The 20,911-nt window shown below is 44.1% G+C and overlaps 1 protein-coding gene across 1 annotated transcript in view; it reads right to left on the minus strand.

The window, feature by feature from the left end:
- Window positions 1–1,475: 1,475 nt before the first annotated feature.
- Window positions 1,476–20,911, minus strand: part of LOC131283151 (uncharacterized) — a 54,820-nt gene continuing 35,384 nt past the window's right edge. The window contains exon 4 of the mRNA XM_058312729.1: window positions 1,476–2,221. Within this exon, the coding sequence (XP_058168712.1) occupies window positions 2,018–2,221 (204 nt within the window). The 3' untranslated portion in view covers window positions 1,476–2,017. The remainder of the gene's footprint in view (window positions 2,222–20,911) is intronic.

Raw genomic sequence — 20,911 nt, forward strand, 5'->3', positions numbered from 1 at the left:
CGGCGAAGCGAGCGAGTGAGAAAATTGAGAGATTCCTTTCGAAAGGACTTTATCGCCTCTCGGGGAAAGGGAAAACGGAAAGAGATTATTCCAACCGTGAAAAAAAAAACTTGCCAAAGTGAAAGATTATTCTACGTTCGAACGATTAGGTTTCCCACAGGCGGACCAAGAGTGCAAGATTTGTACGACCGAACCCTTTTCCACTTTCCAACAGCATGCCACACGCTTTCAGCGTTTCCTCGCTTGCGAGGAAAGCTCCATGCACCGGGCGAAGGATAAGCCACCCTTATCCCGGGCACGGATCGAGTGGAAAAGCTTGAGAAAGAAATTAAATTCCTCTGGGAAATTATCAGCAGGTCAGAGGGCAGTGTTCGGGCTGGCGGTGGTTGTACCCGTTCTCAACCTTAACTTTAACAACCAATTCAAGACGTTACTAGGGACGAACGAAGTGAACACGATAGTCCTTCTCAGATGGAGTCGTTCTTCATTGTTTTCACCATACAAATCTGATGGGCGGGAAAACCAACCGTACACACACACACACGTGCACACAAACTAGTTGGCCTTCCATGGGAAGAAGCGCAAGGCAGTGATTTATTCAGGCGAATGGATGCAGGGAAAAGAAAAACCCATCCGGGCGTGTTTTCACTTTTCTAATCCAAGTCAGAAGAATTGCAAACAAGTCCACAAACTACGTCGAGCACCGGTGTGCAATCGTTGCAATCCACCGGGTGGTTCGTTGAAGGGGCAAGTTTGTTCGTTTGTTTTATCAACTTCCAGCCACGGTTATCCTGTTTATTCACCTCCAGCTTTTGCCGCTTACACCGAATTTGTCCGCACTGCTGCCGGGCAATCACGGTATGCAAACGAATGGAAAGAAAGTTTATAATTGTCCCAACGAGCTAACAAACAGAAAACAATCATCGGGCCAAGGCATGCTAATAAGATACCACTTTCATTAGCACTTGGTCTTTTTTTTTCTTGCCTGCCAAGAACAAACAAAAAATCATTTACCCAACCATTTCGAGCGTTAGAATTAAAAAACCATTCTCCAACACCCCAATTCCAAGTTTGATTCGACTAAAATTGAGCAACAATGGTAAGCGAAATTAAAGTGGCCTCTTGCCATGAGTTTGCAAAATTGAGTGTCCTCAAAAGTCCTGGTGTCTTTTTTTTTTTTTTTGTTGGCATGCAAATGTGAAACCAATTACCAAAATAGCCCCAGCTGATGCCATTGCTTATTAAAATTTCCTCCGACTTTTTCATTAGCTCCAAAACTTGCTCAAAATGCAATCTTCTTTCCCAACGATATGAAACAAACATGACTCAAACCCGAAAACCTGTCTTAGCTCAAGGAAAAGGAACAGTGTAACGCACAAATTCAACAGGCCAACAGGCGAAAGTATCTACAAATCTGCCGACGAGGAAAAGGCGCATGACGAGGTAATGGAGGAAATGAAACAACAATTCAATCGTTTTTCGTAAACAATCGATCAACATCAAAACTAAATTATCATTATTTTCCACTTTCAAAGTCCCGCCCGCCGTCGAATCACGTGAGATTGAGATTGGTAGAATAAGCTTTTACTTTGATGGGGCTGTGTCAAGTCGGGCGATTCGTTTGTTATGTTCTCGATGGATTCAAGTGCGATTAAATGGTCTTCACCGAGGTAGATTATCTTTGCCATTGCAGATGAGAAGCGGCAAAAAACGAAAGGCAGAATATGACCGACAGCGAGGGGACAAACTTAACAATAACAGAGTGATACAATTTTCCGACAAGGATCACTAATCGTTCGCTTGGATCATGCATTCCTGCGACATAAATTAAAAAAAAAAACAGACATAAAATACGTAACAACTAACGCAAAGAACACAGAAGAGACTTCTCCCCAGTCGCACCAGGATTGGTAGGGATTTTTTGTTCGTCGCTCCCTCACATCGGATTCTAAATTCAAGGAGTCAACACTGAGTCCACAGCTTCAATCTCCTATCACTGCGGGATTCCGTCCGGCGGCTAAATCATGCTCCCGAACATCCGCTTGCCACGCGTCAGTATCAGGCTGACCACCATCACCGAAAGCAGGAAGAACACGACGCTCAGGAAGTAGAAGAACCATCGGCAGCGGCTCCGAAACTGCTTTTCCTTCTTCATCTTGAGCCGCAGCTGTTCCGCCCGGGGTACGTCCAGCGTGAAGTCCGATTCGGGCCGGGTCGAGGGCTGCAAAGGAAAGGGGAGGAAAAAAGTAAGGAAACAGACGATCAGATCGTTTCAAGTCTAATCTAGATGGAGATAATTATTTCATGCTAACGATACGATGAGAATATGTCCGGAGAATATGATGAGGTTGGTCGCTATTCTGATGAACATTTCAATTTATTACCAGCATGAACTGCTTCACGAAGATAAAAAGTGAAACCGTATTCATTATTCTGCGACCCGTGCGTAAGTCATATCATCTTAATTTGATCATGCATGAAACGATATTTCTCTAGCGCATATCATAACAAATTGAAATCGGCACTTAGTGTGGAAAACGAGATTATTAGTCACCATGCCTTTAAGCACTGTTTGCTTTTGTTTGGCGCGATTTTCCACGCTAAATTGAAGCCCTACATTTTCCATTTATTTTTTTTCCATCGCTTATATTTATCTTTGTTTTCTTTCACCCGGCGTACGCTTTCCCCAGGCTTTATGCTTCAGCTTCCATCCAGGGTGGGTTGGTGGCTGATTGAGTTTTCACGATCTCTCACCCGGTCTCCATCTCTCTCTCTCTCGTGATGCTGCTCCGCATGTATCGAACCTGGCCAGCATAATCAATTGCTCGGCGCTAGGTGGAGAGGAGGCGAACGAAAGAAAAACCAACCCCATTCAGGCAGTAAATTTGACGCCATCATCCGGCCGTCGTTCGTTCGGGGCAGATAATTTAATCACCCGTCCAGATTCCTTCCAGCACGATGGTCGGTACGGGTTTGAAACACCGGCCGGCTGCATCAACGGCCGGTGCGTTCAATAAATAATTTAATTAAACATTCCGTAATCGGCATTGAAAATCAAGCCCGGCGCTATCGCTTACTTCCAGGATAGGCGTACCTGGCCATGCCATAAAGTACGGTAAGCAAAACGCACGGGCAATCGAGTGGATAGACTCTTGAATAAAGTAAGTAATTCGAAGGCGCTAGTCAACTAAGTTGCCGATCCTTTCAAGTAGAAAATTTAATATTTTAAGGATTTATTTATTTGGTTATGGTTGAACAATACAAAGGAAACAAATTGTTCTATATCCTGTAGGAAAAAGTGCTAAAGTTATGATGAAATAATTCGATCAACTCAATGCACGAAAAGATAACTTTAAATATAGATAATTTTTATGATTTTTAATTATATTCAAGTACTAGTATTTAAATATTCCTAATACCAAATTCTCTGGCATGTCTGTTGAAAGTTCATTGCTATTACGTTTCGCTGTTCCACATTCTAAGGACGTAGGAACGAATTCAAACTAGTGAACAATTCAACCAAGAATCGTCCTTGAGTTATAACCATTTTTTTCCCCTGCACTACCATTCATGGTTCCTATAGCTTACTTCTATTTGAAAACAAACTCACCGAGAACGGTAAAGCTCCTAACGGAATGGATGGAAAGTAAACGAGCTGAAAAGCGGATGGTCGGAAAATTCACAAATGTTTGCCCCATTGAACGTAAACTACACTCAATTGCAGCGCTGCCGGTTGAACGCATCGAGGTAAAAGTGGGTGTGCAATAAAGCGGCTATTAAATCTGCCATCCGGTAGGTCACTGGGCAGGGCAGGCAGGTGCTTTTGGCATATTGCAGAACCCTGAACCACTGTCGGAGCAAAATCCGAACTGCGAGAAAATCTGTAACACGACAACATTGCACCGGACAGCGATAGCAAGCTTTGGAGAATGTCATGAAATTACCGCAAAAGTATGCTTTCAGTATGGTGGACGCCACCGGGGAGGGGGAGCATAAATCGGCAGCATAAGTGCACAAGCAGCCCGAGAACGACAACCGCCAGCAAGGAATGGAATCTGTGATGGATCGACTCGAGCCCTATGAAGGATGGGCTGCTTTGGATGATGGATGTGTGCGATGGGGAAATTTCTTTTCAATTTGGAACGATGGAGTTTTTGCTGCTCTTAACGTGAGGAAGCAGTAGAAAAGATTCATGCTGCGTTCCTTTCAAGTAATGTACCTTTTTTGGCAATCTTCAAGAGAAAAGTGCAACGATGATTACTTTCGCAAAAAAATATCACAGCATTGGCATTTTCCAGACGTGGAAAATCGTTGCCATCGTTGCCTTTCGAAAAATCACATTGCTGATCATATTAGGCACACAAAATGTTCCAAGAATTCATGCAAACAACAAGCAAAAGGTTGTCTTCCTATATACATAAAGCTGCATTTGCCATCTCGAATCGCACGCGCATCGATTGAGCAATTGAGTTGCGAGCACGGAGAGGAACGCAGAACGCTTAATTGCGGCGGGAATTCCTTTCGGTGTGACGAAACTAGCCACGCCACCTGAAGCGTCCGACCGCGATCCGGTCTTCAGGGGAATTGCTCAAAAATTCCATCCGAATCGCATGCAACAGCCCCGCTGGGCAACTTTGAAGAGGACTCCATTCACACACACCAGCTTCAATCCCTTAGCGAGCCGGGTCTCCAAAAGGGTCGTCTGCCTAAAGACGACTAAACTGCCCACTGCGGACCTAAGTTGGATCCGCGGTCCAGCGACGACGCCTCTCATCCGTTGATGGCATTTGCTCCGAGACGTCCGACTCCGATGACCTTCCGATTATGTCGTTGGCCTGCGCTAAAGGCAGCACAGGCTGCGGGCATGAAGCATGCCATCGTAATTTAGGCAGCAGAAGTGTAAGCGAAAACCCGCCGTCCCGAAGACGTTGCCCAACGAAACGGAAACGGACTGAAGCGTTCAAGCACTTGCAACGTGTGAAACCGCGGGAGGTTCCCTCGGTGCCCACCAACTCCGGTTGGCAATAACTGGGATGCAATAGAATTAATTTTCATCGATGACCAACGATCTTGACCAGCCTTTTGGCTGGACTTAGAACATGGTGAGTTTTTGTTTTATGGTACAAGGAACATTGGTTATGTATACAATAATTAATCGACCAGAAAACACAGAATAAATTAAACGCAACTTAAATTACTTCGAAACAAATGCATTTTAATGATTGTTTTAGTAGTTATTAAATTAAATTGACGTGGCATTATTTACATTTTGTAAATGCAATCATAAAAAGAATCAGGATGTTTTAAAAGGTCAAGAGGGTCACATGTGTCAAGAACTTATGAACGATATAGGTTTACTTAATTTCCATTTAGAGAATCTTTGTTACTCATTGTGTGTGTGAACTAAACTAATTTTTTAAGTTTTAATAAAATACCACAACAAAGATCATGCCAAATAAAACAGCATTAGTGGAACCATCCAGTTGAGTGAAACCTTTTTGAAATCACTGGTAAATTAATTGTCACCCGTACGAAACTCCCAACGCCGGGTACTTCACTTCGGAGGAGGACAATTTATTACGACCTCGCTCCTCTTCTTCCAGCGCATTACCGCATAACCACGCGCACCATAAAAAGGACGATAATGTTGATGATGATGTAAAAACCATTAGACCAACAATAAGCTTTAACTGGCGCTATCCACGACGGTATGATAGCCAGCCATGGAGTTCTGGGCTCGGGAAAACCGTTCGACCGTTCGGCGACAACAAAAAACAACACCAACAGTTAAAAAATCGTTGACAAACGTCGTAAGATGCAGCTGCGAGGACGGGTGGATGGTGTAGACATTTCCCAACAATTGCTTAAGCTCTCTTCCCCTTATCCAAGCAATTGCACTCAGCTGCTCTTAGCTTGTTCAATATTTTGTCATTTGTCATATCTCGCATCATCGTCTTCGTCTCACCGAGCGTCAGTGGTCCTCCCTTCCTGGTTGGGCTTCCACCGTGTGGGAATAAGAAGTAATTTATGGTTGCTATAAAGCGTACGCTGAAGGTAGTGGATTATCGTCCCAAACACGTCTCGATTCAATGAACTATGTTTTGATTCGGCATAACTGTGGGTTAGTGTGACTCCCCTGCAAATCCCGATGCACGTTTGATTATCATCGTTAAGATGAAATGTAATCACTCGGTGCAAGACGGTGCTAAAGTCATGTCCTTTATTGACACCAAAGAAATTCCAAGCCCATCAAAGCCAATGCATGATGCATACAATCAGAAACCTTTCATTGGGGAGTTAAAAACCCTATTGGTCTTCGCAAGCCTCCCTCCTTCTGATCTTCACCAAAAGGGTGCTTATTATTCTTCTAAGCATAAGTTATCACCCACCCCAATTGAATGTGCTCGCCGGCAAAGCTCGCACCCTTGGAAAGAAAGACCATGTTTATCTTCGCCAAACCGTACGTGACGTTACCCAACCGGCGTCGTGATCCACTCGATGATCCGCCACTCGACCCACAACGAATTTTGCCTAATTCGATAGCAATAATCGTTATGTGAATCGGCCCAGCATAACGCGCCGATCGGACTGAACGAATCGATCAGCCCGGGGAGAAGGGGTTGCGAGGCGAAAAGGCTCGAGGGCCCCATCGTTTGTCGTGATCACACTTCAGTGCCCATTCCGCAGCAGCATTTAAAGCATGGCTTTCGTTTCATCGCGGTCCCGAAACCAAATCACACGATTTGGAAGTAAATTATTATCTCACGACACTTTCACGCCATCCTTCAAGGTGAGTCGTTTATGTCACATGTATCGGTTCTAAAAATAAACTAAAGGCATCGTTTGGGTGTTGTGACCGTGAAAATTCTCATCTATTATGGCATTAGAAACCTTTTACCACTTTTCATTTTTGTGCGGAATCTAACACGCCGATTAATAAGGAGTTTTCACTCAGGTATTTAAATGTTTATACTTTACTCAGTGAAAATATTAACAAAACTACCCATCTTTAAAGAGGACGAGTAGAGTTGACTCCTCGTTTTTTGGTAAATAGCCTCGATCAACCATGTAAAGAGACGCAACCCAGTTTTGCCGTTATGCCAATAAATGGCTCACACAGCTCGACGCTACGGCCACATGCCGATTATGGTAGGTAATTTAAAAGCATTGTTGCTAAACATGCCATTTGTTTCAAGCACCCACCCGGTGCCAAACGGTGTTGTACAACTGCTGGTGTTGAGCTCGAGCTCCACCGCGCCCAAAAGTTATGGCGCATGATTTGTGGGGCACATTTAAACAAACGATCCGAGCATTAATACTACACGATGTTCATAATTCTACTACCTACTTCTCCCTACGGTTCATTGATGAACAACACTCACATTTTTCATGTATACAAAACTTTTGGTTCAATTAAATGAGCCTCTAAATAGAATTTTCTCCGAGCGGGAGAAAGTACAATTAAAACCCCTCCAATAACCATATCGGCCTTTATAGGTCACGTGAGGTTCCCGGTGGCGATAATTATGCTGGTTTATTTTTCTCCAAACACCTCACACGCTGACCTTCACGAGTATGTTACTCGCAACAATGGAACGACTGATAAACATCTCTTTTTCCAACCTCGGAAAGCAACATATTTAGTAGCATCGGGGGAGTGCTTGACATGGAAATGATTTCGTGTCGATTATGCTGATTATCGCCGGGCCTTAACGTCACCACAGGATTTGGAGCTTTAATAACAATCCATGTTTTGCTTTTGATGCTAAAGCATCAAATTACAAGACTTGGTGGTGGAGAATAACATGAGCTAGTCGAAACGCGTTAGTGGCGTGAGTTTATCGCATTTTCGTGTTAGCAGAATGGTAACAGACCGGCTGCTTTAGACTTTTTGGAGTTCCAACGGTCGACGTACAGAAACCAGAGAAGCGTCTTCAACCTTACGTGGGAAAACGCAAACTCGCTCAATTTACAAAACAAATTGGACCCATCCTGCAGATTACGAGCCACCTGATCGTTCCCGTGACCAGACGAAGTTCAAACCCTCCAGGGATCGCAACGTCCGATAGGCCACCCAGAAACCCAATGACACAGTTTGCATACTTCCACGCGCGAGTCCGTCGCATCGACGTTCAATCGCGATCTCGCGAAACGCACGGCGAATAGAGAAAAAACGCTTGGATCTTGGGATAGCAAGAAAGAGAGGAAGACAGAAAGCGATGTTCCCGAACCGTTTATACTCTTCATTAGACTCATCTTCGTCCGCTCCTGCTGCTGCCGGCCTGCAATTACATAAACTTCCGATTGAATAATATTTGCCTCGCCATCACGGGCCGATCCACGATGGCAACGCTGCTGGCGCAACCTTTACCAGAAACACACCGAAACGGAGCCAACTCCGGCTGGAACATGTCAGCATATGTGCAGGTGAAGATGCTGCTGCTTCTTCCTGCAGGGATTGAGTGGCTTGGCACGATCGTTTAGTAGCAGAATTTACCTTTTTTTTATTATTATTTTCCTTCGCTTTTCTGTTCACATCCCCTCTACGGCCATTTTGTTTTTTGTCCGCATCTTCGCCATCGTGGTTTGTTGCCGTTTAGTCGTAATTGCTGTTGATGGATGCTTTCGTCAATGGTTAAAGGCTGAGTAAGTGCTGTCCATACAGGGAGTCCGGCGTGTCGAAGATGGTGGAAAACCGTGTACTTTGTCGACGACCAGTTTGTGCTAAATTTGTGTCGACAGTGAGCCATCTTGCCCAAAATGTGTTGTGACAAACACGCGAACCCATAATGTAGGCCAAAGTTAGCAAAAAAATCGGGTGAAACTAATTTCAAAAGTCGTGCAAGTATTTATGCCATCCTTAAATAGCTATGATTGTTTTGATGATGTTTTAAATGTACCATGATATATTGTATGTTCATTCCTGAAAACTTTACTACGTCAATATTTGCATCAATCCTCCAACGATTTAATCATATGTTTTAATGTTTAAAGCAGACTCATTTTTAATTTTCTAACTAAAACAGATAGCCAACACTGTCATTATAAAGCAGGGGTCGGCAAAGTGCGGCCCGCGGGCCAAATCCGGCCCGCCAACTGATTTTATCCGGCCCGGAAGAAAATTTGCTTCATACAAAACATCCATCTCAATTTTTACGGAATTTGTTCATGATGTCAGGTTTGATTTCTTCCCAAAACTGAAGATTAAAATTGTTGAACGAAGTATTCCTGTTAAAAAAATCAATATTCAACGAAAATATGTTGTCTTTTACCAATTTTTATGTAACTTTACTATTTAGAAAGATGATACTCCATTAAAAATGGTCTCATTTTGACAACATTCAGTCATCGTTTAAGGCATCCGGCCCGCGCTTTCAGTCTCATTTTAATCGTCTGGCCCTTTTAGGAAATTTTTGCCGTCCCCTGTTATAAAGTGAACTTTTGCTGTCAATTCCCACCGTAAACATGCTTCAAACTAAGTTGACACAGTTTCCGTTCGTGGAATCGTCGCTTTTCACGAGCTTTCAATTTCACCGATATCCCAAACCGAAGCACATCCGAACGACATTAAAATAAACTGTGCCATGAAATCGATCCTCCCGTTTCGAGGCGATTGACACACACACACAAAAAAACCCCTCATACCCCAGGGAAAACCGGTGGCCACCGGGCGGGAACGCCAAAGCGAAGGCGACCACAAATTGCCGAATTCCTGCTTCGGACCACCGCGCGCGCGCGCGCTCGTTTCCTGTTGGCAGAAAAATAAAGTATATAGATTGGACAAACTCCCCAGCGCTGGTAGCTCATCAATGGCTCATTTAGCAGATGACATCGATAGGGTTCGTTTAGTATGCGACGGAGCCATTTTCCGATCACCAACGCCGACCCCAAACGACTGCCCGAGGGACTGCGTGCGAAGCGTGTGAACGGGAGAAGATGGAAAATTTAAAGCACTCCATGTTCGACTCGAGGAGATTCGCTGGTAAGATTTACTCACTTCACGGGTAATGTGCGCCACATTCATTTTCCACCACTGTCACCGTGAAAGTGTTGGAGTTTTTGTTTTCTTTCCTCTTGACACTATTTCCAGAAGAAAACATCGATAGTCACCTGATTGTTTGACACAGTTTCAAGAAAGTTTAGTTTTTATGTTTTTCGTCCCCATTTTGAAACACTTTCCAGCCAAAAATGGTTTAAACACTTTTTATTTGTCGAGCTAATCGATTGGATGTGATTTTTAGTCCATATAGCAAAACTATACAATTTACAATCCACTTTAAAAAGTGTTATGTTGTTAAATGAATGTACTTGAATCAAAGTAATTACAGTTATATCAAATTATCTCTAAAAGGGTAAAAGGGATTAGGAAAGAAACTACAAACGTAATAATTTGATTAATCAATCTTCTAGTCACAGCACCGTTTGGAAAGTAATAAATCATTGTTATGACTCTCATTTATTTTATAAAACTCCCATTAAATAAGTTATACGACAGAAAAAAGATAAGACATCTAATTTACTATTAATTTGTCACATCAACATTATTTTTCTGTTGCAAATAAATCCATCAGATTGATTAATGAACAAGCTAATTTTTTTTTAAATAATCGTTTGAAAATAGGTGGGCTGATGGAGGATTTCAAATTAATTTTGTATGGAAAAGAATTTCGAATCGTTTTGAAATCATGTTATGCCTCGAACATAGGACTTCTTCCATCCGGCTTGACCCTCCGATGTTAGAGCTTGTAATCTCTTTCCTAATCACCAATGTTCCAAACGATTATTGCCATCGTCGAGGTATGTTAAAATAGATTCATGACAGTGGCGCCCGAAGTGGTCCCGCTGATGACGGAACATTATGAAATAGAGCCTTCTCCTTCGGAAAGACCACCAGGTACAAGTTCACAACCAGACGAGCAACTCCTCAGTCGATCGATCGGACAGCAATGACCGCGACACTGCCGATACGACGAGGATCTATGTTGCGTGGCAGAACTCGACGTCATCGCGCCCATACCTGTTTTCGGCCGTCGGCGGTGGGAGTGCCACCCTCGAAATCATCTCCGGGGATCCTTGGGAGTTCTCGAGTGAGCGTTCAAAATTCCCAAAGGCCGTCCGGTCAACGAACCGGTGGGTTTTTGGATGTTGGACCGTGAAATCTGTCCATTGCATCGGTCACACCCGGGTGGAAAGACGGGTTTTGTTTGAGGATGTTTCGGGGATTGACTGATGGTACAGGCCGCTGTTCGGGATGTTTCCACAGCCGCTGACGATACCACAAGCCGATAAGCGGCGGCTACTGTGGCGAACATTCATCTGCGAATGTCTTACCCATCAGCTCGCCAGTGGATCCGACGGAATTCGAGACGAGATGCAGCGCTGCATCGTGGAATCCCCAACGGGTCGACCCCCAGTGAAAATAAAACAAACAGCCACTCGGAGCCGCACTCGCCGCACTCGCCGCACTCGAGACTTGTGACGGACGTCGGCCGACTGGAGACGACCCGTACGAGCACGCAAAACACGGTCAAGGCAAACCCGCGTACGACCCGGCGCATCTTCGCCATCGCCAAACCGGACCGGGGCACACACAGCGCATCCTTTCGGGAGTCCGAAACGCCATCCGGACAGCCTTGTCTCGGCTGATAAGAAGCGGCCCGGGGTGCAAACCTGTTCGCGCGGGTCGCGTTTTGTGGCTCCCACCACCGGGCTGAACTTTTGGAGGCTCTCGTGTTGCATGCGTGTGGCTGTAAATACCTCCACCAGAGGTCACGCGCGGATTCCTCCCAGCGTACGCCGATTTGAGGCACCTGTGGCGTCGGTAGGTCGTTTGGGCTTTTATTTACGTGCCGGTTAACGCAATGCTTCATTTTTAAGACTTGGTACCGAAAGGTTAAAGGTTACTTTCCCTTCGGAGAGAAAAAGTACCATGTTTAGTATTTTCGAGCTCAACATCTTTTCGCAGATAGTTCAGAATTCAAGTACCTTAAGGCAAAAAGTTGAGAACCAAACGTTTTGCCTCCTCAGTAGAAGGAGGCGTAAAACACCACGCAAGGTCCGACGCCTCAAACCGTATCTACTTAGTACAGAGAGGCCTCACTTCTTTCGCGAGCGTTTGTTCCGCAGCGCCTCAGAGGCTCATCAATATTCAAGGCTGTTCTGCACGATCGACGCACGTCGTGCGCGGCACCTACACACACCTTCCTCAGGGCCACCCACACAAACCAAGGAGGCTAGGCTGCATTAGAACCGGTGTGTCCGGCAGATGCAACGGCGATGCGGCGTGCGTTCCATTCGATGCATCGGGTGCTGCCAAGCCGCCGGACCGGAATACTAATTGTACCGGCATAATTGACGAAGATTGGCGAATAAATCAATCTCGAGCAGTGGAGCGTTTGAAATTGAGCGCCCCCAACCCGCCCTCCGACTCCATGAAGCTGCGGTCAATTGAAGGCGTTTGAAGTGCATCCGGACCGATCAGCTGTCAGATGGTGGGGTTCGATTGGCAGGGATCTAGGTTTCGATTAATTGCTGCAACAGAACCAATGATCTGCAAAGATGACCTCGGGTAGTTGAAGTAATCGCCACAAACAGTCTAAACGTAAGTGAGGCAACTAATTGATCGAAACAAACCAGAAGAGTGGTACTTCCGCTAGTAATTTCGCAAGAGGTATCATCAGATATTGTGTGTTAGTAAGGAATTTATGAAATAAGCATGTTTCTGTTTGTTAAATTTTCTTCACGAATCACACGTAGATTGGTTTAGTGTACAAATGTAGCTTTGACTAATGAAATTATTGTTGGTATATACTTCGCTTATTACAATCCTCTTTTGTTTAACGTTCAGAACAGACCATAGACTAGACGAACTAGACTAACAGACTACAGAAGACGGACGAGACCAACAGACAGACTAACAATATTCCTTGCTGTATCTTCATCACAGTCTACTAGATAACTATAGACTACTACATTGTTGAAGTTGTAATGGATAACTCAACAATCATTGGAATGTAAACTAATTGATAAATCCAGTCCCTTCCATATCTTTCCAAAGAGTCACTCAATACTTAGAAGCAATCTGATAGAATTGAACTGTGAATCAGGGTCTCCGAGTGATAGCAGCGTTCTGCAATCAAAGCAGTTCTTCAATCAAAAATGCTAAATGTATGCAAATACCAGATAATCTCCCACGAACCCGAACTAATTGACAAGTGCAGTCCCTTCTTTTTCTGCAGTCCCTTCCATATCTTTCCAAAGAGTCACTCAATACTTAGAAGCAATCATACCTTGCTGCATCCTCATCACAGTCTACTAGATAACTATAAACTACTAGATTGTTGAAGTTGTAATCGATAACTCAACAATCATTGGAAAATAAACCAATTGATAAATCCAGTCCCTTCCATATCTTTCCAAAGAGTCACTCAATACTTAGAAGCTATCTGATAGAATTGAATTGTGAATCATGGTCTCCGAGTGATAGCAGCATCAGTTCTTCAATCAAAAATGCTAAATGTATGCAAATACCAGATAATCTCCCACGAACCTTTGCGGAAATCGGTGTTTGATGATTGATGTTGACTAACGCCGACATGACTCATCAAACGAACGATTGCCGACGCTGCATTAAACGTTGCAATCAATCGCATACCATTGCCCAAAACTAGTGCAGCCAGCATCGGGTTCAATATTGACACGAACCTCATCCGCAATCCCGTCGTCAGCCGAAATGCAACACCGATGCGATGCCCGGGACAGAAAATGATGTCATTTAGGCACCGCGCGCCGAGGAGAATTATCTCATCGGTATGCTTTCGTACTCTTCTTGACACACCCCGCCACGTTCCCGTCGGTGGTTTTCGAAACGATACGGCGTTGCGGTCAGCTTTCAGCCATCCCGAAAGTGAAAGTGTTGTTGTGGCGTTGGAATTTCGCTTACTTTCTGACCGCCCGCACACCCGGGGGAGGGCCGGAATCAATACCGCAGCCGAACCGGCGGGAACGGGTTTGGCCACGCTCGGGATCCAAAAATGAACACACAAAATATCCACAATATTTTCGATTGCACAACACGCCTCCGCACTGTCACTCAGGTCCCGTACACTCCTTTATTGCGTGAATTTGCAACCAAAATATAACCTTTTAAAGTGGTTTAAAAACTGCAAAGGTTTGTTTCATGTTTCAAAATGATCACGGAAAAGGAAATAAAGCCATCAAAAACATTCAGAAACAGTATACTTTCAAATGACCCTGCCTTTGCTAATCACTAACTCAATCAAGAAATTGATTTATGCAATCTATAATTTGATTACAGATTGAAGAAGCATGGATATTAATTAAACATCCATGACTTGCAAACAAATCATTCAAGTGAGGACATTTATTCCCTACTTTATTTCTCGCTCCACTATGTTTGCGATCCATTTGCAATATCTACTAAACGAAGACTTGTCAATCATAGCCGTCGCTTGCAAACCGCAGGGCCCCTGACCGGCGTCCCGACCGACGCCAAGCCGCTTCTCATATCTCACCTTGCCGCAAGTTTCCGCAACTTCCTTGTGGAATCTGAACTGGAAATCGGAAACCTTCACCATTGGTCCAAGGGCTTGGTAAAATCGCACGCCATCTTCTGGTCGCGTTTTTATTGGCATTGGAAGCCATGTTGTCATCCCGGCGAGCGTTAGGTGAGTTTTCTTCGTGTCATTCTTGATTTAATTAATATTTATCTCACACCTTGGCCGATCACCGTGAGACGGATTATCGTTTTTCGTCGTAGGATTTCGTCGTTCCGCGCATGATGTGAATGACTCTACGGAAATTCGTTCTCTATGTTTCTGGTCCTCTTTGTGGAGTGATGTAATTTTATGGTATTGTTTAACTTCTTCGCGTGATCTGTTAACACTATCCTAAGCTTTCAATTAGAAAGACCCTTCTTGGTATTAATGATAGAATTCAACATTTTGTGTCTAGACAATCAATCGGGGATGAAAGTGACTTATCGGTTTTCAAATCACAACATTGACGCGCAGTACCTACTATCGTCCCACTCACCCATGATTATTATGGCTTCACCTTCCAGCAGCTCTCGGTGTGCCGCATTTGGTGTGCTCTATCGCTTCTGCCGACCGTGGACTGCACTTTGCATTTTTCGCGCCGCCTATCGCCTATGCCTGATGCAAAACCATTATCAAACCCATCGGGCCCGTTTTCGGTCGGGCACGACCGTCGTGCACAATGCAAGGTTTTCCACCGGTCCCGCGCATCCTCCGCCCAGCCGAAGGTTGCTTTCCGGCCGTCAAGATAAGTCGCTAGGGCAGAAAAGGGAAAACACGGTAAGGTAATGATAGTACACTACTTCTAAGACCGTGTTGCCGCACACCGCCCGTTGATGTAACCTCTCGAGCTCGTCTCGAGTGTGGCAGTGGGCGAAACAATGGGGGGAAGAAAACATCAAACCCGCCAACCAGCGCGTTGGAGGAGGGCGATTGGAAATGCTCAATCCCTTTTGACGTACGATCGAAACGTCCGACGCCCGAAAGGGCCCAAGGCCCGAAGCGCCGACGTCACCGAGGACGCCGTTTATCGACGCGAGTATGTCGGTGCAAATCGAATCATGCCCACACACAGACACACACACACGCACACATTGCCCTTGCCCTGCAGGGGATGGAGTTTTCTCTGCTCGTAAAGATGTTAGGGCCTTGCCACTTTAACCGAGCCATCCGTTTCGGGCGGACGGAAAGCGCTCAGCCAGCTGGTAAGCAACGAGCGACATGCATACTACATTAGCTACGCGCACTTTGCACCTAACGGCTGCACAAGCGGTGAGTCGTTCATTGCCCGAAGGAAAACCCTGCCATGTAAGAGAATTAAGCAAAGACTTTGAGAGGGAGATGCGAGTAGACAAGCGGCTTTTCTGGGCGGAATGGAAGCACATTCAACTGAGCTCGGCGATGGGTGACGAGTCGTGAAAATGGATAAGAGTACAATAATTGAATGCAACTACCATTTTACAGATTAGCAGAAGCTAGCAAGGGTTTCGAAGTCCTTCCGGCGGAAACCACGAGATTGGAATGATAAAGAAAGGTTAAATATTATACCTTTCTTAAGATCAATTGTAGTTGCACTTCATTACAAAGCATAGTCCATATAAACATAACAGTTTAAAATACAATTTCCAACGTGCCACAATCGAAAAAGTCGTGCTGGCAGCCTCCAAAACCACGGTACAAGTAAATGCCTTCCTCTTGCGATTCGGCACATTCGTACGACATTTAATCCTCCATCCGCGGAATAGCTTCATCAAGAAGATGCGGTTCTTCATGGCGCATTTTCGATGCACTTTTCGGCTGCAGATTTTATGACGCAACCTTCGGGACAGAAGAAATGGCGAAAACCAACGATCAAAAACGTTGCATAATGCCGGTCGCCTGCATGTCTGTGCCCGGTAAAGAGCATTGTACGTTTTGCTGATGCTTAAAGCAGACTGTTCCCGTCGAATCATGACGTCAAAGTGCAAAGTGCATATGCATGCCTTAGCCCGGCAGGTACATCATCGAAGGAAACGAATGTGTTCAATGCTTCTAAACTGCACACGATTAGTAACGATTGTGGGTATTATCAAATTGAAATTAGCTGTTGCATGAGACGGGAATCTCTATTTTTATACCTGTTTGCGAGTGGAGACAATAAGTTCGAACCGATTAAACCGGTAAACAGCGGTTGTTGGACAACAATCAATTCCAGTCAATCATCCCGTAACACGAACGCATTTGCATCCCGTCCGATAATTTTCCCTCCAACAGCTTTCACCGCGTAACGGAAGCATCCAAGAGGCGATGATAATTTTATTAAGTGCATCTCTGGCACGATGAAATGGTGATTTGAATGTATTACTCATGTAAATTGTTTCATCAGGTTTGCTGGTTATTGAAAAACTGCATAAACTTTGGAGCAAATCATGAAAACCATAAACTATATGATGTAGCAAAAATGAGACAAAAAGAAGAACTTTGCTTTATGCATGTAGACAAAATGGCGTATGCATTATAAACTTTGTCTTGCTTCGCCAAATGTATTGCAATCCCAGCACAGTACTACATTCTCATTAGTGAGCTGTGAGCCGCATTATAATTCATTACCTTGTGTGTACCGGCACCAAAGGAAATCTCATGCACCAGCGTCGAGTGTTAAAGGGAAATGAAACAGAACAGTGAAAAGCCAAAATATATTATTTTGTATTTTTCTTTTCGTTTTCCTTCTCTGCCAACCTTTTATTTCGTTTTTTTTTCAATTTTACCATCCAACAGTCAACGAGCCACACCAGCGCCCTGAGGGTCATCATTATCTTCGTCATGCTGCATTCCGCTGCACTTCCGTTTCATTTTCCTTTTTCCACCTTTGCAGTTTTTTTTTCTCCCGCCCACACCACTCCCAACGCCAAACTCCGTTGGGTGGGAAGAGTGCGAATTGCTGCTTAGATATTCGTCAAATTTTGAAACACGCTCCATTTTGGGTGGTGGGAAAATCCGTGGAAAACGTTAAACAACCATAGTGTAAAAAAAGGAAAAAAAAACACGAAGAAAATAAACGCACACCCCTTTCTCGTTTTGTTCCGTTCGTCGTTTCTGTTTCGTTCCGTTTTGCTATTGCCTTGCTTATTTTAACGTTCACCACCCCCCCGAAACGTGTCTGGGAAAATGGGAGAAAAACAATGCAAAACGATGGCTGTGTCTGTCTTGTTGCAGAAACGAACGCCCGTTGCTTGCTGAAAATGCCGAGCCCAAACGGGGCGGAAGGTTTGCTGCACCAGTTTGAGAGGAAAATGCGGCAATATTTCCCACGGAGACTGGGGGTTGGGTCGAAATGGGTTTGTTTTTGGGGGCGTGAAAATAGTTATGACCTAACATCGCAGAACGGAAACCGAAGGCTGTGCGTAAGATGTTACGGAATGATTTCCGTTCAACGAGGTGCTATTTGAGGGCAGCATAAATAATTATTTGATAACAATTGGCAAACTACGTGTTCGATTGATCAATTGTATTAGCTAAAATATTAAAAAACAGCAACACAAAATAAAAAAGGGAATTACTTATTTTAATTAATAAATCAATAGGCAAAACTTTACCGATAAACAAGATACTCATTAAGTTCAACGAAAATACGCTCCAGTTTCGATAAATACCCGCCAAAGAATACCTTTTCTCAGACCGCCCGTTCGAAGAAATGCGTCCACAGCGTCACCGCTTTCGGATAGAAAGTTGGCTCACGTTTTCGTGAATCGCGTCGTACCAAAATGCCACTCAATAAAGCGTCACGCAAAGTTTTGAAAAAAGAACTATCCCAAGCATTCAGATACATTACATAACATAGCGCGTATGAGTCGGTCACGAGATCTGTGACCTGGAAATCTGGTATCAAAAACCGCAGCTTAAAAACAATCTAAATGGGAGTAGATTTTGGCAAAAAAACACTTGTCAATTCGTGCGGCTTGTAGATTTACAGAAAGGCCATTTGTTAAACTGGTATGCGAACGAACAAATCGGTTGCTCTTGATCACTGACAAAAACACTAATTCGTTTCGTGAACGGTTCACCTAATTAATTCATCGGACAAATCTTGGGGTATGGTGAATTTATTTCGAAGTGTCGATCAAAGAGAAAGAGAAGAATAAACATAAGAGAAATTATGCTTCCTCACTCGAAGTACCAGTCAGCATGCAAAGCTTTGAATACTCGCACACCTGTGCATAAAACATTCCTTTGGCCAAAATTGCCCTTCACCTTTTGTTACAACATCTTTCTTGTCTTACCACAAACGAATGCCAAAAAAACTGCTCCCAAAGCGCATTCACAGGCGCCCATTCTTTCTTTTCCCTGATGGAGGAGGCAGGCCAGCAGCTTTCCGAAATTTTCACCTGGCCGTAAGGAGCGAAGTAAAAAAGCCGACGCCACATTCGTTTGCCATTCGTTGCGCTCTGAAAATTTTGCGTGTCGCCGTTTGCCTTTCACGCGAGACTGGTGGTACTGCGGACGAGGGCTCCTACTCGGCATGTCTGGTGGTTTTTGACAGTTCCACATATAAAACGAAATTATATATTTATCAGCCGGCGTGGCGTGCCGGCGTTGCTTTAGAAGCGCAGGTTTATTGAGGTTTTGCTCCCTTTGTCGCGCATAAGCAACAAGCAGAACGTCAAAGGGATGAGCAGCAATCAATTAGTTGGCCCACGGTATGCATTCATGGCAAAAAGGGAGCAAACACGTTACGTGATCGGTGCGCGTGATGAATTTATTTTTTTACTGCCCTGAAATGTCGTCTGTCGGAAACTGTATCGCCAAACGAAGCCCTAGGAGTGCGACCCAAAACATGAATGATATAACAGAACGTCTACACCAGGGATGTCAAACATGCGGCCCGCGGGCCACATGCGGCCCGCAAGAACATTGGGTGCGGCCCGCGACGCCTTTGAAACATTACATCGAAAGTTTGGATCCTTGAGTATTGGCTTATAGCAAATACCAAAATATTTAATGTAAATTTTTTCACGAACTGCGAATTGCAAGAGAACTGAACGAATGTCAATTTAAACAATTTCAATAAGAAAGTGATATGCAACTTTGCAGCAAAGGTTTTACACAGATTTTTCTAGACAAGTGGATAAATAGTGTTTATAGAAAACAAACGTGATGAACTACAAGACCATTCCAAACAAAATAACAAATGCGGAGCAATAAGTTAGCTATTGTAATTATATACCTTTACTTTTCTAAAATCATTAATAAAATACACAAAATTGTTGTACTGCAACATATATTTCAATAAACTTGATTTGAATTCGTTAAAATTTGGAAAACGATTGAGGAACAAACCCTCTCTTTTACTCAAATTTGTAAATTTTATAAGAAGTAATATAATATGAAAAAATGTGAAAATGTAAAACATGATTGATTGTTAAGATAAAACCACATTGATAAGAACATATTTTCATCACTCCAATCAATTATATGGTTTGGCCCGCGAGCCTATTTTGGGAGAAAATGCGGCCCGCGAACCTATTTTGGGAGGAAATGCGGCCCGCAAGGTGAAACGAGTTTGACATCACTGGTCTACACGAACGAACTCCCGGCGAAGACGGGAACCGAAATTTGGGGCAATAAAATGTTTATTTTAACCAGTTTCAATTTTACGTCAACTTATCAGCCTGTCGTCGTGCAGCAAAACACGCTTTAGTTAAGAGTATCATCAGCTTGGTTCGAAAATAAAAGCACGCACTTCCCGCCCGTAGCATCATCATCAACGTAAGCTGCCGGTCATTTTTGACACATTGATTAAGTTTCGTTCATCTCTGTCCGGTGCACCAAATGGTTAGGTTCGCCTTAACCTTGTCAGCCGATCGTGCTCATAAATATCCGACCGGATCGCGTCCCGCCTGCGGCCGCTAATGTTACGCAAACCCCCATTCCTTGACGACATCAAACAATCCGTTGCATCCAACCAATCGGCCGGCATGCATCTTTGGAATATACATATTTTTTTTCTTTCTAATCAGTACGGGGAACGAAAAGTTGGCGGCAAATTAGTAACTGACCAAGGGCTACATTAGTGACACGGTGTCATTAATTATTTGAACCTTTCATTGAGCGCATGACTGGACGGTTTTTTCCCTTCTTCTTCGCTGGTCGGTTCCACCCTTCTCGAGGGGCGCGCACACGTGACAAAGTCAAAGTCAAGCTGAAAGGGAAGCATAGATTGCCTAATGCAGCATACATTGTGTGTCTGTGTCCGACTGAGCACCTTTTGCGCGGGGCTCAACACGAAGATGATGTTGAAATTAATTTTTCACATGTTTTCATGGTGTCTTCACAAAGCATAACATATTGCATAAAAATATAAGAATACCAAATTCGTA

Source organism: Anopheles ziemanni, chromosome 2, assembly GCF_943734765.1.
Source record: "Anopheles ziemanni chromosome 2, idAnoZiCoDA_A2_x.2, whole genome shotgun sequence".
NCBI classification, from domain to species: domain Eukaryota; kingdom Metazoa; phylum Arthropoda; class Insecta; order Diptera; family Culicidae; genus Anopheles; species Anopheles ziemanni.